General features: G+C 41.3%; 1 protein-coding gene across 3 annotated transcripts in view; it reads left to right on the forward strand.

Moving 5' to 3' along the window:
• The window catches only part of BEND4 (BEN domain containing 4), a 29,069-nt gene extending 18,926 nt beyond the window's left edge, over positions 1 to 10,143 (forward strand). For 2 of the 3 annotated variants that reach the window (XM_031553147.1, XM_010710234.3), the window contains 2 exons: positions 2,966 to 3,206; positions 6,388 to 10,143. In XM_031553147.1, the coding sequence (XP_031409007.1) occupies positions 2,966 to 3,206; positions 6,388 to 6,605 (459 nt within the window). In that variant the 3' untranslated portion in view covers positions 6,606 to 10,143. The remainder of the gene's footprint in view (positions 1 to 2,965; positions 3,207 to 6,387) is intronic. The other variant, XM_031553148.1, reaches the window with a different exon arrangement.
• Positions 10,144 to 13,979: the final 3,836 nt, after the last annotated feature.

The raw sequence follows: 13,979 nt of genomic DNA on the forward strand, positions 1-13,979 counted from the left end.
CTGGTCTAAGCTCAACTACAAATTTCTTCCTTCGTTTAGCCACCAGAGCCACTGTATGACTTCAGAAGGTCTTCGGAGCACCCTTTCTTTTCAGAAGGGATCCCAAACAAAATGTTACACATTGCTATTTTGTGCTTATGCAGATTTGGGGGATTTTTGTAATTATATGCCTTTTGAAAGCTTTTCATTGAAAAAGCAGGGAATTGATGTCTTCTCCTTCTCTAGAAGGTAAACATATAGACGTGGGTGTAACTCGTTAATTTTGTTAATTTTTGTTAATTTTTGTTAATTTTGGAAAGAGTGTCTATATTTTGGGATCGTTCTATGCATTCTTACATATATATATAATCCGTACATGTCACTACATGTCGTTCACATAAGCAAAATTACAGGAGGGAAGACGCAGGTCTAGTTTGACATCCTATTGCTCCTCATATAAATTATATGTCGTGCAAGTCTCACAGAGTCCAGTTGAGCACAGTTTTGCTAAAGATGCCTTGCAGCAGTTCAGACTTTGCAGCAGATTGCTTCTCTCTTCAGTTTTACTCTGTGCAAATTGCAATATGTATATATTTATATTTATATATCATTGGATGTTATCACTCCAGTATATTCCAGTGTTTCATTTTCCTTTTTTAATGCTCTTCTGTTTAACTAAATTTTTCCAGTACTGTAAAAATGAGGCCATTCTGTAATGCCCACATGGAATCACTTGTCATGATGTGACAGAATTTTTTATTCAATTAAACACTTAGATGCTAATCTTTTATTCATAAGTTTAATCATGTACAAATACAAGCGTGAACACATTTGTACTTTAGTTCATCCTTCAGGATCTGCTTATTTCATTTCTGGAAGGTTTTCTGTTTGTTTTAGTTTAATGACTGCTGGACGCATCAAACTGCATCATATACTTACCACGAATATTTTGCCCAGAAGTGCCTTACTCTGGCAGCAAGTAATGAAAGTGTATGTGTAGCAGGAACACAGTAATTGTTCAACAGAATATCATAACACTGTATCATGCCTTTGGTGAAGAACAAGGAAAAATATCCTAAATTTCAGTGGGAATAAGAGTGAAGTATAATAAAATTTGGGCTGAGAAATTACGCAAAATTTATTACCTTCTCCACAGTTAATAGTAATGGGAGCTCTCATGAAATTTAGATGTAAGGCCTTCCTGCACTGGATTTAAAAACCCACATTTCCATTAGAGCAATACATTTAAAAGTGGCTTTTAGGATAACTTGCTGCTTAGCAAAGCCACCCATGAGCATCCATCCCTAACACATGTGAGTTAGCCTGGAGCATAAGGCTGTGCAAGGACTGGCATTGCACTGCTCCTGCTTGGCTTGCCTAAAAGCTAGGCAGCGCCCAGAGTCAGCTGCACAAGTATTGGTAAGAAAGGTTCTTGCTTCGTTGTATTTTATCTTAATAGGAAAAAAAGGGGGTTTCAGGGATCTATGGTATGTATAAAAGGGATACAGAGCAAGCTTCTAGGAAAAAAAAAAGTGCCAGCATTAGGGTTAGGTGTGCCTTAAATCTTAGGGAATAATGCAAGGAAATATTAGTGTCAGCTCCAACTGCATTGGGATATTTGGCCATCAGAGCAACAAGGCCCATTTCCTCCTTTATATTTTGGCTTCCATTGCTGAGTTTTGGACTTGCCCAGGGCTGTCTATGCAGTGGTTTGCAGAAAGCCAGTTAGGTCTGCAGTGAGGCAAATAGGTGGCATGCCATCACGTAGGTGATGCTTCTAGCAGTCTTCCACACACTAGGAGGTGACAAAGTTTTAAGTTGTACCAAAAGACTCTTCAGTGAACCCTCTTCACAGCCCTCACTGCTTTCAGTCTTGTGCTTACTTATCAAACTATCAAAAAAATTGAAAGCAAATCTCAAGGAAAAGCTTCAAAGAGGCTCCCAAGCTGCCCCAGCATGCTTTTATAACCATATGAAAAGAGACAAGAGCAGTTCTTAAAAGAGTTTTCAGATATCAAAGATGTGAAAGCAGGGAGGGTAACTTTGCAGCAGTTGACCACAAGTGTAGCATGCAAGTGTAAGAAACACCTTATTAAAGTGTTTTTATTGCAGGCATCACAGTACAGGTGTCTAGGAGGGCATGGTGCTGGGTTATTTGCATGGTTTATCTCCTTATTGATTTAGTCTATTAACAGTATCATCATATATTAATTGACTAATCGCAAAGTGTAGCATTTTATAGGAGGCAAGAATGAAAGTAACACAGTTGAGGTACAATTGACTCAAGAGGGTTTATAATGGGTGTGGATTACAAGAATCCCCATAATTAGTCCCTCAGCATTCATTTAATGTTGGAATATTAAAGCACACAAATTACGAAGGTTAAAAGCAAAATTTCTTTCCAGCTGACACGGTGGCATTCCTGTAAAGCTGTAATTTGAGTTAATATGGCATTCATTAATAGTAATGAAGCTTTTAGTTTTCATAGTTGCTTTATTTATTTTCTTTATGTTTTTTCACAGTAACGTAACTGCTGTCAGGTTTCAGGTGTGCACTGCAGAAGCGATAAGTTTATTATAAAAATAGACCAAAAGAGCCACCTCTGAAGAAAACTGCCGGCTGCTGTGAAGTGTTCCATTTGATCACGCTCTTCAAAGACCCTTTCTATGCATTTTAACAGATTAAGAAGAAAGGTTATATTTAAATATATAATCCAGTCGCTGGTTCTCAGCACTTTTCGACCTACTTGCTGAAGTGCAAATTATCAGTAGCCATCTCTTAAACGTGTTCCTTTCACCTTGCCAACTTGCAGTTATAAAAAATGGAAATATAATTGAAAAGGTACTCAGTAAGAGCAATGATGTATTCACCTCGGTGTGTGTTTCCCTGTGGTATCCCAGCTGTTTAAGAAGCATGTGTTTTTATTGCAGCTGACACTAGCTATTTGCCTGGTAAAATAAGCAATGGAAATATTTCCTTTTTTCAGGGGAGCAAGCAGTTGCTGAACAACTACCCTGTCTACATCACTAGTAAACAGTGGGATGAGGCTGTAAATTCATCAAAGAAAGATGGACGGCGGCTCCTTCGATATCTCATCAGATTTGTTTTCACAACCGATGAGCTTAAGTACTCATGCGGCCTTGGGAAAAGGAAAAGGTCAGTGCAGTCAGGAGAGACAGGTCCTGAAAGACGTCCTCTGGATCCAGTAAAAGTAACATGTCTCAGAGGTACTGCATCCTTTCGCTCAGTGTCCACCATATGTGATCTCATTTCACCGCATTGGCTCTGGCTCAGTAGAAGCGTTTGGCTGACAGTTGCACACCTAGAAGGGGTTTCAGAGAGAAGTGACAAGCAGCCAGAAACCCTCCCCCCCCCCCCTTTTTTTTTTTAATACATACATATGTATGTGTATGTATGTATGTATGTATTATGTTTATGTGTATAGATATTTGAATGGGAAAAAAAGCAGAGCTGCTTACCTAAGGGAGGAGATAGGTCAGTGAGTGCACGACACCAGTGTATGTGAAACAGCAAAGGAACATCTGACAGTCCTGATTGCCCTCCCTTATAGTAAAATGACAGGGCATTCTTGCTGATACACAGTGAAGTTAAGCAAAGGAATATTTTTAGCCAAACACATTTAGCAAACGGCACTCAAAGTCAGTGAATGGCCTTTGAATCAAAATCTTACAAGATTCAGAATAAGTTTGGACTTTCAGTAGGGCCAAGAACATCTGCAGGTTAGATAGATAAATACAGGTATGCACATATGCATTGTCAAGGATTTAACTTCTTTGAAATACCGATGTAACATTTACTGTAAAAGTTAGGGAGTCCCCACATCTGGCCTCAAGAAGAAAGAGAGTTTTGCAAGCATTTTACAACATTGATGATGTTGGACAATGCAGAAAAAGAACCTAGATTTAGAAGAATTTTCTGTTGTGGCATTTCGTACTTGGGTTTCCTGAAATTTTAAGACCTGTTACTGTGCTTTATAATGAAACATACAAAGCAGGACCTTTTAATGTTCTGCTTTAAAAAAAATATTTTTGTCATATGGGTGCCTGCATTTCTTAAAGGCATCTGCTTATCATTTATTTAATGAACTTTACTTGTAGTGTTCTATGAGCACATGCCTTAAATTTAGATTGAGCTGACTTCAGGAATGTTTTACTCATCAATGCAGCGTAAACTGATAAATTTTCAGCAGCCAACAGTAATGTCTTTTAGTCATGTAACAGCAACCCCAAGTTGTTACTCATAGGACGGAGCCTCTTCCCACTCGGGTTAGAGGAATCCAGCAAGGCCAAGCAAATCATAAATTTAGTTGTAGTGCATTGATGTAACCAGGTAAAGAAATCAGTTTTTATACAAAGGCAAATTAAGCAAAGATGTTCGTATACTATGAAGAAACCTGTTAACCTGTTACACGATACTCTGTCAGTACCTACACTCCTTGAGCATTCAGTAGAAGGGCAAGGCCATTGCACAGCATGCCACAGTGGAGTTTGGAGCTGGATTCAGGTTCTCAGAAGTTCTCCTGGAAACTGAAGGCTGAAGGGCTGAATACTATTTGCTAAATGGATTTACACTTCATCTAATGATTTGTGCACAGAGAGCTAATGCCCTTTTCTTCCTCTTTTTCCCCCGCTTCTTCCCACTAGGACTAACAGTAATTGCACCTGTAGATGAATTTACATGTATGGCTAATCGCCTCTTCGGGCACTAAGCTGACCGAATGTGGAAGCATTCTTTGGGAGAAAGAGAAAGGCCAGTTGCCTTAATTTTCAGAAGCTTGAACAGGAAGTCAGAATGTTCAGTGTAGTTAAGAAAGTTAAACAGACAGTTGTCCCTTTGGGCTTTCTTGTGTGGGTGGGAACATTATGACATTCCACAGTACCAAGAGTTAGCTATTGGCTCCTACCCATTTGCAAACCCAGGTAACACGTGTCTGACTGATTTCCAGCGTATCACACCACTGCCAGGAGGGCAAACTGCTACTCTCTACACTCAGAGTAGATTAAACATCTGTAAACGTTTTCAGTGTATTCCTACAAGAGCCCATTGTCTGGAACCAACTTTCCAGCAGCCTGGCATGCCTGAGTTATCAGACTAATCCTTTACATAGTGACTACTTCTTTTAGAAAAGAAATATGTTTGTGAAGCCTCATGAACATAACTAGGAATTACTGTTGCCTGTGTCGATTTTCAGGGAAATGAACTCTAATCCTAGATAGCTATCACTTCTGCAGACACGCTGCTGGAAAAGCTATGCAAAAATCACATCCTAATTGTCCAACAGATGAGATATCTTGCAGGCATGGCACTCATGTAGGAGCACAGCATTACCTGGTCACAAAATGTTGTGACAGTAATGAAGTTACCTTACTCCAGTTACTGTGCGCTGTTGGTTTGTCAACAGGAGAAAATGGAATTTAGAAATATCCTAGGAGATGCATCACTGCTTGAGGGAATAACTAATGGTACAGAATAAATAAGAAGCTGTGTTACCTTATAAGATACAGTATATCCAGTACATCTAATGAGGCTCCTACACATTTAAAAATGGATGTAGATGTTTCCAAGTCCAAATAACACATATTGGAGATCTGTCTAGCAGTTACAATTCCAGAGTTGGTGAGGCACCTTCTGCAAGTGTAGTTATTGCATATCAAAGAATCTGGAAGGAAATTTTAAAAACTAATCATCACACACGAACAGCTGTCTGTAGAAGCAGCAGTAGCTTAAATGGCCAAATTACGTACAGTACAATTCACTTTCCCACACATTGATAGCTATTGCAGGGCTCCACAGTTTAGCCCTTTCATCTCATTTAGCTATTTCTAAGGCCAGTTTAGTCTCCAAAAAACAAGTGTCAGATTCCAAAAGAAGAAAAGAGCAGGAGTTAAAAGGAAAGAAACTGCAAGGAGAAAGTAGCACCGAACTGAAATGCCAGTAGTCACGTTTTAGAGTGGGTAGCATGCTGCTGCAGCCTGCTGGTGTTCTGGCAGCCAGCAGAGGGAGGTGATGAAGGTCCTTGAAAGTAACCACACACACGACAGGTTTCAAGCGAAACGCATCCCAGTTTTAACTTCTAACTTTTACATGTATTGCAGACGCTGAATCATAAGTGTCACTTAGAATTAATTCTTTTTCTTTCTACAAGAAGGGATTTTATCTTCAGGCCCCATCAGGTAGAAGAGCAGACATGCATGTGGAGAAGCACACTTGTAGAGAAGTACAGTAGGTCCAGTTGGCATTATCATGGCATTTCCCATAAGGCTTTACTTCTGCTTAAGTAGAGCAGTGTTGCCCTGTTTCTTATTTCCCATGGGCTTTTGGTGTCTGGGCGATGACAGGTGCTGCCAAGACAAGCTGTTCTTTGTTTTCTTACCTGTTTTCCTGCAGAGTTCATTAGAATGCATTGTACTTCCAACCCTGATTGGTGGATGCCATCTGAAGAGCAAATCAACAAGGTCTTCAGTGATGCAGTAGGACACGCTCGTCAGGGGCGAGCAGTGGGAACTTTTCTTCACAATGGGAACTCGTATTACGAAGGGACTGACCATCCGGGGTCACAGGACGAAGTCTTCAATAGAGGTATGCAAGATGGATCTGGGGATTGACAGCAGTGAGAGAAAACTTTCACAACAGTAGCAAGCAGTTAATTTAGAAGAGACTATTTGTTAAACATACTTACCGTGAAATCATTTAAGAGTCCAAAGCATGTTTGAACACATACTGCGTACATTTCAGCTTCTCCATTCTATCATATCCTCATTTACAAAAAAATCCATTTCAAAATCTGCCCTATGGGATTTCTCAGTGCCTATTATTTGCAAACCCTTTGTAGCACCCCAAGGGGAAACTGCAGTTTGCTTTGTCTAGTTCTAGAGAAAAGATCACTTTAAAATTACAAAAATTTCAAAAGAAACAAAAGCTGCCATTTTATTTGCGTATTTCTAACAGGCCCAGTTCGGAACTTTCAGACATAACAACCAGATACTATTTGCTTTTCCTGAGAAGGAGATGAAAGAACACATCTCCTTGCTTGTGACAATAAAAGAAGTGGTCACTCATTTCATAACAAAAAGTAGCATAATTACAAATGCTACCTTAAAATACCATGTAAGACGGAAAATTCAGGGACATCCTTTAGCCAACTATGCCAGGAAATTAAGCTTCTTCAATCAAACAGCACCAGTCGTCAACCACAGAGTCCTTCAAAGGCCCAGAACAATAACAGGCACTTCTAATAGATAAAAATTTCTTTGTGTGTCAGATAGAGACTATATTTATCTAGATTTCTAGGGAATTAGACTTGACCATGACATTTTTCATCAAAAAAAAAAAATTGCTAAAAACAAATTGCTATTTCAGAAGACAGGTTTTGCTTTGTCTGTTGCTATTCTGCAGCTATATTGTGTAGCTTTAGAGGATTTAAATTTTCTTTTCTTGTTTTTACTTTAATTTGTGTTTTGTATCCAGTCCTCAAAATAGATGAGGCAGTTGTGATGGTCTCAACAGTCAGATGTTCAGTGGTGCATTCAGGGAGGAGCTGAGTTAGAAAAACCTAATTCAGCATTTCTTTGTAAGAGAAGTAAGCCTGGGATCCAGACTAAGAGCTGTAAAAAAAGGATGTTTTCTAGAAGAGAAGCCAATTCACAGCAGAGTACAATATGGGAAACAGATGCTGATGTAAAGGAAAAACAATCTGTCCTTTTCAAATGTTTAATTTCAAAGGCTTAGGAGTCCCATGTCCCTCTAAATTGATGCACTCCAGAAATACGTAATGCCAAAGAAACAGCCCCTTCCTTTCAGCATCAGGGTGTTTCCATCTCTATACCTTGGTCAGTTGCCCAGGCTGCTGGTGTTGGTCAGTGCCTGGCCCAGCCTCCTTGGGATGATGTTTTCCAGCAGATGGGGACGGGGAACTGGTTTTTGGAAAGAAAATCCAAATTTTGATCAACTTTAGCGCTACCTCATCAGTGTTTATTCTCCTGAACGTGTGTCTCATACTGCCCAGCTTTCCCATCCACCTTGCTCAAACCATTGGAGAAGCTACTAATTCCTCCTTCCACCCTTCTCCTCTCTTTCCCAACCTTCACCCATGCATCGGGCAGGGCAGGAAACACACAGCCCATTCCCTTAATGGCATGGAAGGGCCCTTTGCAGTGCAGCAGCCATAGCCCCGGCCTAGCTGGAGACGAGGACCTGGGGCACTCCCACAAATGGCAGCTCACCCACACCACCATTTTGTCCTGGCATTGGCCTCCTCGTCACCTGCTATTTTGAGCAGCCTGTAGGCTTTGGTGTGCACCCTGCTCAGCCAGGATATGCTTTAGGCCTTTAAATGTCCAATACCTCTTGACTCATTTTAATTTTGGTACTTCTTAAAAGGGGGTTGGTAGGCACTCATCTGACGCAGACGAACCAATTTATTTTCTAACATTAATAGCAGTTCAGTCACACTGCACCTTACCAGGCCAAGGGGTTTTGAGGCAGCATCTCTCGTGGCAGGCAGAGGTGACTTGCTTGGACCAGTCAATGAGGTGCTGTGGCTGAGGGGGGAGAAACTTGGTGTATAGAAACGTCACAGTACAGATATCCTATAGTAGCTTTTCTGTGTTGAACTTACACGTTTTTTAAGAGAACTATTATAGAAGATGTTACATTGCTCAGATGGTGTAAGTCTTGCTGGTGTATGTTCTATGTGGTGACACTTGCCAGAACTACTTGGTAAAACATGTCAGAGCGTGCGAGTCAGCATTATACTGTAAATTTGTCCACAGCGATATGTATCATGCTGTATTTTTGTAAACATTGTGACGGTTCCTTTCAAATGTTTAAACATATGAGATTAACGATACAGATGCTTCATTTTTAACAGTCTCAGGACTGAATTACTGGACTGGACTGGACAGACCTCTCTCACTTAGTAGCCTGAAGATTCTCCTGGAATATCTTGTAAGTCTAGCTTTACTTTTAGTGTAAAAAGCTTAGCCAGTGTCCTGGTACGACTCACAGTCCTGCGCTCTCATACTGTGCAAAATAACCAAATGTATAGTTTTGTCCCAGAAGCCACTTATGCGCTGGAAATGGCTTTGCAGGTTTGGACCTTTCATTTATGAGCAAAATCTTTCCCTCAGCCGCTTGCGTGCAATCACCAGTACATGACTAGCAGCCACAGACAGGCATCAGAAGAAGGGAGCTCATCTCTTTTGGGTTTAGTCTTGTTTTAAAATAACAATAGCAAATAGCAACAGCATCTCCCTTGTTTTAACTGCTGTTGTGGCCACTTGACTCCTGACCCACTCATCTCATTTAAAAAACCCTTCACCACCACTCGCTCCAATTACCTGAGTCACAAGACATTATAAATTTAAACACATCAAAGCATCAGTGTAGCCGCAAGACGTTAGGTATAATGCTCTGGAACCTGAAATAACAGATAGCTGTAAGCCCTCGCACAGCGAGACAGCAGGATTGACACGCTGTGCTTTGCACACCAGCACATCCCTTCCGTGCTGGCTGCTCGCAGCAAGCTGGCAGCAGGAGGCTGCTATCCGTCATGTCACTCCTGCACATCCCAGGAGGATAGATGCTTGTCTTATCCCTCCGTGCTCTTTAATCTTACTGTCATTTATGTATCTGCCTTCTCTCAAACTTTGTGTAGCAGTACCGCACGCCCATCTGTGCCAACATGCCTTCGCTATATTTTCTATAACAAATATTTGTGGAGAAACTGTGATTAAAAAACCATTAATCCTGATATTTTTATTGTTATGGTGTAGTTAATTCTATGAATACTTTCTAACGATGATTGTACTGTGTAGAGTAAGTACAGGTTAGGGATAGACCTTTACCAGATATTGTACAAAAAAAGTGCATAGTGTAATATAGACTAGTAAGGTTTTTGTGACACTTTCTATAGGATGTGTGAATTGTTTTCTATGTGGCAACACACATTTCTTTTAAAAAATATAAAAAATTTAGAGAATTTTTTAAACAGTCAATATTTTTTAATTATAAAGACATTTGTTACCTGCAGTTTACTATTTCAGGTGTTAATCCTAATTTGAATATTGGTTTTATTACTACATACCTCCAGTTCCATTTGTTCTGTTGCATAACAATGCACAATAAAAGTTGGTCTCTGGTTAACTTCTCTGTCTCCCTCTGTACACATCACAATGACAGCGGCCACCATTGGTTCTAAATATAAATGCATTTTAGGTTTAGATTTATACAAAAGGTTCAAACACTGCCTTTTTCGTTAAACGCATGTTTGGTATGAAGTGCTGGAAAACACAGGGAAAGATTATGAAGAATTCAAGTATGAATATAAAATAAATCATTTTTGCCTCAAAACATGAAAATGTTTATATATTGATGCACTGGTTAGATAGAGTGCTCAGAGAAGCTGCCCAACCGCAGTGTTAAGACTTGGGTTTTCAGGCAGTGAAGTTTAAATCCCATTTTAATCCAAAATTCAGTGCTGGCTGACCATCTCCTCTTATATGCTTTAGGAAATCCTGGCTCCCAGTAGGAGGAGAAATATTGCTCTGGGAATTATGTTCTTTGCAGCAGCAGACACCTACTCCAGCCAAGCAGGACAGGCCTGGCCACACACTGCTGCCTTCTTCTAGAGAAGGTGCCAGGTGCTGTCATCACAAAATCCCCATCCTTTTGGGTGCCTGTTCGCCTGCAGGAGTTTAACCCTCTGAGCTGCTATCGTCTCAGCTGTAGGACTTCAGCCTCTTTTATTTTTTGTTTAGGGAAGCTGCAGCACAAATCTCAGAATCATAGGGAGCAGAAGGGACCTCTGGAGATTCCACAGCCCATAAAGCAGGTCCCCTATAGTAGGTCACACAGGAAAGCATGCAGGCGTGTCTTGAATATCTCCAGAGAAGAAATCATTTCTGGTGATTCTGAGAAATGTAGTAATGTGTGCCGGGACACAGCTGAAGTGGAACAGGCAGAGGTTGACGGAGCCTTATTCAGTACTACAGCTTTGTAGCACCCTCATGCTGAACACCCATTAAATAGAGCAGCATGGTACCAGGGAAGTTGTGCTTCTCTGCTAAATGGCCGCTCCATGCAGAGAAGCATGGGCACCACTGCTGGCATGTCTTTGCTTAAGTACGTGGATAACCATAAACAGGACCTCCTGAGGTCAAAAGTCAGCTGTTAGATCTTGGGGGGATGAAGGAATGTGGGTTTTACTCCACTAATAAAGCTATTTCTATAAACATTAAATTTACAGTATAAAAATATTAAAATATGATGACTCCAAAGCCAGCCCCCAGGAGTTCAGTCAGTCAGGAACCTGTGGTTTCACAGCCAGATGCCCTCTGTGGCCTGTTGATGTCTTCTGGCCTATTGATGGCTTCTGTACTGGAGCCACGTGTCATTCACCTCAGAAGCCACCCTCAGCTGCTAAAGGCAGAGCCGTGAGCTGTGTATGGCAGAGCATCACACAACATCCCAAGTTGGAGGGGAACCACAAAGATCATTGAGTCCTTCTCTCCGCTCCACACAGCACCACCCACAAATCAGAGCACACAGCTGAGAGTGCTATCCAAACGCGCTCTGAACTCTGGCTGCTCAGGGCCATGCCTGCTGCCCTGAGGAGCCTGTTCCATGCCCACCACCCTCTGGTGAAGAACGTTTTCCTAACACCCAATCCAACTCTCCCCTGAAATACAAGGAGATGCTCAGTGAGTGAGGACAAGGTTGAGGAAGGGAGGAACAGGTAGGTCTGACAGCTCCCAGCAGGTGCTGGGGAACCAATCCAGTGCTTCACAAATTGGGCAGCTTGCCCCCAAGTAAGCAAAGGCTGTATCCCACCGGCCAGCCTCCTGGAGGCCAATGTTGGCCATGGAGCACCCAGCTATGAGTGAAGGCAACACGATCAGGTTCTTTAACCACACAGAGGAGGCTGCAACATTCATTACAAGGGAGCGCAGCATGCCCAGAATTAGGACACCAGGATAGTTTTGCCTCTTCCTTCATGGGGTTTTGTGAAGATGCATGCTGTTGAAGAACTCAGTCACAGTGACAGGCACAATAGAAAAGTTCTTGAAGAAGAAACAAACCTGCCTCTGGAGTAGTTGCAGTGCATGCAGAACACAAAACCAGAGGCCTCTTACCAAAGAAAGCACAAGGACGTAGAGCACAAGGAGAAGGCCTCGATTAGGGTCATGAGGATGATCAGAGGCAGAAACACCTCACCCGTAAAGAAAGCCTGAGAGACCTGCACTTGTTCTGTGTGGAGATTCTGGGAGACCTCACTGCAACCTTCCAGTACTTGAAAGGAGCTTATAAATGGGAGAAGGATTGACCCTTAACACAGCATGAGAGTGTTAGAAAAAGGGGGAATGGCTTTAAACTACAAAAAGCTCTCCACGGAGAAACCCTCCCTCTTGCTGAACAGAGCCCCATGGAGCACTTAGCAGATCTCTGTGCTCTGCTCAGGAAAATAAAACCTCTCTTACAGAGACTCACCAAAATCTGAAGCACATAAAAGCAGCTTTCATAGAATCACGGAATAGATTGGGTTGGAAGAGACCTCAAGTATCATCAAGCTCCAACCCCCATGCCACAGGAAGGGCTACCAACTTCCATATCTAATACTAGACCAGGCTGCCTAGGGCCCAATCCAATCTGGCCTTGAACATTTCCAGGAACGGGGCATCCACAACCTCTCTGGGCAGCCTGTTCCAGCACCTCACCCTCGTCTCTTGGTAAAGAACTTCCCCCTGATATCCAACCTAAATCTTCCCTATTTCAACTTAAAACCTTTTCTCCTTGTCCAGACATTATCTACTCTTGTAAAGAGTTGACTCCCCTCCTGTTTGTGGGCTCCCTTCAGGTACTGGAAGGCAGCAATGAGGCTTTACTGCAGATGTACCAAGTTAAAGAAAAGAGAGAGAAAATAAAACAGATTAATTACCCAAGTCAAGATTTTTAAAATGATGACATAACAACGTTGGGGAAAAAATTTTTAAAAGTCCTTTGTTCTTGAACACTTTAATTCCCCTCACTCATCTAGCAGACACAATCACTACTATCACTGCAGTCTGTAGAAAAATAGAAGGAAACAGGTTTGATAATGACTCCCAGTAGAGAAGTTAATATTAAATTTAGTTTCCATTTGGAACAGGGTCAGAAACACAGCAGAATATGTCTAATTAAACTTTGCAAAAATGCCTTGTAGTAACATTAGTGAGAAACTAAAAAGTGTTCTTGCAAAAAAAAAAAAAAAAAAAGTGAACCTGAAAGAACCAACAACTGTTGGCTATTTATTGAACTGATGGAAAGAGGGATTTTTTTCCGAAAGGGTAGTTCAAAAACCAGAAGCAGATTAACAAGCAGTTTTAACATGATCTGATGAAAAAAAGGAAAGCCAAGGAAACATCCAAGGTAGCTTTGCTTTCCCATCCACAGCATCAGGAAGACAGTTCCAGGAGACTTTTAGGATTAATTTTTTAAAGTAATGAGTTTGAGGAGCAGAATGGGTCAAGGTCCACATCCAAGCATCACATAAGCCTAGCTAAAAGAAGCAGCAATGTCCCTTGCTAAGTGCTCAGTGGATTGCAAATTGCTTGTCAACTCAAAAATCTAAAAGGAACAAATAGGGAGAGGTAAGCACTACCTCTATTGGCCCTTTATATATCTGCAGGAGCAGGGTAGGACACCACCATAGTGCTAAGTTGGGAAAAGCAAACAACCAAAATAGCCAGCAACAAAAAACCCTACATTCATTGTGACTAAGTTCACTAAGAATTTGGAAATTGAATTTGGCATGGAGATATTTGCACATTCTGAACGTAATGCTTAGATGGCCAGAACAGAGGACAGTGCAACCTTCACCAGAGCTGGAGTGCAAGTACCCAACTTGTGCTGCCTTACAAAGAGTTCATTCTTTAAATGCCAGCTTTAAAGGAAAAATTTTTCTCTCCATTCCTTCTTTTTCCTTACACATTGTTAGATTTAGT

The sequence above is a fragment of the Meleagris gallopavo genome, chromosome 4 (genome assembly GCF_000146605.3).
Source record: "Meleagris gallopavo isolate NT-WF06-2002-E0010 breed Aviagen turkey brand Nicholas breeding stock chromosome 4, Turkey_5.1, whole genome shotgun sequence".
NCBI classification, from domain to species: domain Eukaryota; kingdom Metazoa; phylum Chordata; class Aves; order Galliformes; family Phasianidae; genus Meleagris; species Meleagris gallopavo.